Source organism: Frankliniella occidentalis, unplaced genomic scaffold (genome assembly GCF_000697945.3).
Source record: "Frankliniella occidentalis isolate FOCC.00 unplaced genomic scaffold, Focc_3.1 Scaffold456, whole genome shotgun sequence".
NCBI classification, from domain to species: Eukaryota; Metazoa; Arthropoda; class Insecta; order Thysanoptera; family Thripidae; genus Frankliniella; species Frankliniella occidentalis.
The window spans coordinates 45,820-49,542 of NW_026267574.1; the positions used below are offsets into that span (position 1 = coordinate 45,820).

The following is a 3,723-nucleotide window of genomic DNA, read 5'->3' on the forward strand; positions in this document are numbered from 1 at the left end:
CCCAAAGGGCTCTACTTTGATGATTTACCCCTTAGGAAACATTAAAAATATATCTTTAAAAAACGTCATTTTGGGGACCTGTGGTTTTCGATTTTTTTAAAATCCAGTTTTTGAGCTAGAATGCTCTTCTTCGAACTTGATCTGTCTTTTTATGATACCAAACGATCCTGAAAATCCCAGGTCGCTAGCTCAATTCGTTCTCGAGTTATCGTGCGTACAGACAAACAGACAGACAGACAGACGGACAGACAGACAGACAGACAAACAGACGCGAAACTTTTTGATCATCAGTGGAGTAATAGGCTTCGCTAATCGCTCAGCCAACAAGGATTGAGGATGTATGAGGGAGAAAAGTCACTCCAGAGGAAATGCTCGGATATTTATGTATGTCTTACTCAAAATTGAGTAGAGATTCAAATTATAACCTCTTCTTTTCTGGTTAGTTACGAGAGTCACTCCAGAGGAAATGCTCGGATATATATGTATGTCTCACTCCGAATTGAGTAGAGATTCAAATTATAACCTCTTCTTTTCTGGTGAGTTACGAGAGAAGATTTTGCTGGCAGGGCCATGTACGAATTCTCGTCGGAAAATATACGTCAAAATAATGGACCGAACCGACGAGAATCCGGCCATAGCCTAACATTCGCTGGCCACCTCGGCGAGCGCAATAGATTGTTTTTATGTTGTAAAAACGCAATTAACAATACTTCTTGTTTGTTCTAGGGACTGTCTGCATAGATGACTGGTAGTGTGTAATTCCTGTGTAATGCCAACAACTGGTGATGCCGCATCATACTATAGAGTCAAAAATTGATTGCATCAGATTAATGATTTGCAAAACCTAAAATGTACTTCAAGGTGATGTACTTGATAGTATCATTGAAGTGAGTGGGACAGGTAAGAAAGCATTGCATAGATAGAATTTTTTCTACTAATCGTCATTGTTATTCATGTAGAATATGTCAAGGCCATAATCGATAGGTTCTGCCCAATATCTCTCCAGTTCTTCCTGCTTCTTGGCCTCATTCGCCAACCTCAAGGCCTCCAACCAGGCACATGCCCCCTCGAACTGCCTCTCCTCGAGTTGGAACAATTCAGGATCTGTGAGAAAGAAAAGTATAAGGATTACAACAGTGTAACTGTAAGTTAGCAAGATTTGTTTTGTTTTATATGAGCTGAGAGTTCGAAGTAACTAGGTAAAGCATATAGCCTTCCTTGATTAAGAATCATGTATCGTAACTTTTTGCCCTGGAGACTTTTCTATGTGGACAGTTGCAAAAGTAAGATTCTTTTTCTGGGAAAATGTTACATTGTCCACGACTTAACTGAAACAAGTGTCTCTCAATTAGCCTAGTCATGATGTAAGAAGCAGAAGTGACGTATCATTTGCTTTAAACAGTAATGAACAGTGAAGAATCTAGTGCTATTATTGTTTGTTAGACCTTGTCCACCTTGCCTTTCCGATAGTCCCCAGTGAAAAGATAGGATCAGAGTGACGTCAATACAGCAAAGAGAATCTTTTTGACAATATGAGGTCAAAATGATGTTCAGCTACGGAACTGGTTCTAATATAGATTTCATGAGCTTCTACCAATGTTATAACAGGAAAATACGACATTTACCTAAATTGAATGGGCGCCCTGGCGTCCGCAGGCCAGGGCTTGGAAAGACACACGGCAAGACCAACGGTGCTGGCGATGGCGGCGGCGTCTGTGGCGGCGAGGGCGGCGGCGTGCGGGGGGTGCAAGGGGTGGCGCAGGGTGCAACGCAGCGAGCCGGCGACGTTGATGCCATTGTCGAATGTGAGTGTTCTGTCGTCATCCTCCTGTTTATATCGGTTCGTGAGAGAGCCCCTTCCCCCCAGCCCCTTCCCCCCTTCCCTTTCCTGCCCTTTTCCTTATCACTCAAACATCACTACCACCATTTCCTTTTCAAGGGAATATCTAATTTTCCTTTTAAATAACGCTTGAAGTACAAGTACAACTGCTGCTGTGATTTAACTTTTTTTGCTTTTGCTTTCAGAGAGCTCTGTGACTAGGAAGAAGCTGTAAAGCATACAATGGCAACAGCTCAAATCTTGTTGAGTCATTGAAACTTCAGTTGGTCATACATAGCTGGTGGCCTTCGAGTAATGGAGTGTTTAATGTTACTTTTTACTGTTCAATCTGCTTGCTTTAGAGGGTTTGTGAGATTGCATCTCTGATGTACGTCAGCAAAGGGTTCTGTAATCCAATACCTGTGCCTTTTGTGGCTCGCTTAGATTATTTAGACTAAAATTGTAAAAGAAAGGGTTTGATTGTTATAATGATTATTTGCCCAGGTGATCATTTCATATGTGGTACAGACCGCAACCATATTGTTCAAATGTTATAAATGCTCTAAACAATATTCTGTTATCGTATTGAAGATTTTATGCCATTAGGTGACTGAACAAAAAAATTGGGTTGCACAGAAAAAATGAGGTTTTGAAGTTTCTATAGTGAGCGAAAATAACTTCTCTGGGGAAAGGAGATTTGAAATTAAACATTGCACTATGTTGTAGGTTTTTGACTTTTTGTAATCATCAGTTTCAAAAGCATTACAAATTAAAGAAATAGTGTCAAAAGAGACTATCTTAAATTAATCAGAACTGAGTTGTAGTGTGTTGTCGATTCTCGCGACCCTGTCATCGAAACTAGGTCGTTTGAACACGCGTCATTTCGCGCGTTTGCAGAACGGGGGAAACAGGCACTTTAGCAGATCCCCTCTCCTCCTCCCCTTTGCTTATTCGCAGTACAGTTGCAGGTGAACAGACTGACATGGCAACAGCCTACGTTTGTGTGGGGCTAACATCAAGATCGCAATGACTGAGTTAAATATGTATCAGTCTAAGACGTAATGAGGAATAAAACCAATTGCTGGTCAACTTTGTCAGTTCTATTCTCAGTTTCATTCTCATTTGTTTGTTATTTACACAGGTATTGTTGTTGAAGGAGAGAGGTTAGGTTATTGTCCCACAAGCCAATCTTCCGAGCAATTACTGACTTGCCAAGTGGACCAATGTGTATGCGTACCCAGTTTACAACGTAAAAGCTGTGACTTGACCGCAAAGAACCAGGGCATAATTGGCCCAGGGTTCAGATGAATTTTAAGGTTCAGAATAACTTTCATCAATGAAGGTGTGTATGAGGCTTAAAGATTGTAACAAAGGGTAAAGGGAACCAACTGACTGATCAGCACTAATACTCTTTTATTTTAGGCCCAGGGACGCAGCAGGGCTCCACTGAAAACAACCAGCACATTGGTGACACTAGATTATAGAAGAAGTCAAAATTATGAAGCATAGCCTTTTTATCAATAACTAAATTGTAAGTGAAAATTATACCTAGGTCTTTTGCTGCTCCGCTCTCTTCAGCCTCCTCTTCTCCTTCATCTTCAATTTGTCGGCCGCAATCTTTTTGGCACTGGCCTTCTTGATGAGCTTTCCTTCTGTAACAACAAGAGTTAATAGTAAAATTGATCTCGATATTCAAGCATTGCTGGAGAGGAACTCACCGTCTTTCAGCCTCCTCTTCCTCTCCTTCTGCCTTCGTCTTTTTCCCAACTTCATCTTTTGCCTGCAAATTAAGTAGTCAATTAATAATGTTCTGTTCTGTTAAATAATTTCACAAAGAGGTAGGAAGAATGTACATACTCTTTAGTGAGTGGTCCTAACTCTTGCCTGTGAAACAAGAAATTATA

General features: G+C 40.8%; 1 protein-coding gene across 1 annotated transcript; it reads right to left on the reverse strand.

Moving 5' to 3' along the window:
* Positions 1-934: 934 nt before the first annotated feature.
* Positions 935-1,800, reverse strand: LOC127751376 (uncharacterized). Its single transcript, XM_052274856.1, has 2 exons — positions 1,626-1,800; positions 935-1,104 (listed from the first exon to the last, which is right to left on the reverse strand). Exons 1-2 carry the CDS (start codon positions 1,795-1,797, stop codon positions 935-937), a joined length of 342 nt encoding a protein of 113 aa, XP_052130816.1. The 5' UTR covers positions 1,798-1,800.
* Between the last annotated feature and the right edge of the window lie 1,923 nt (positions 1,801-3,723).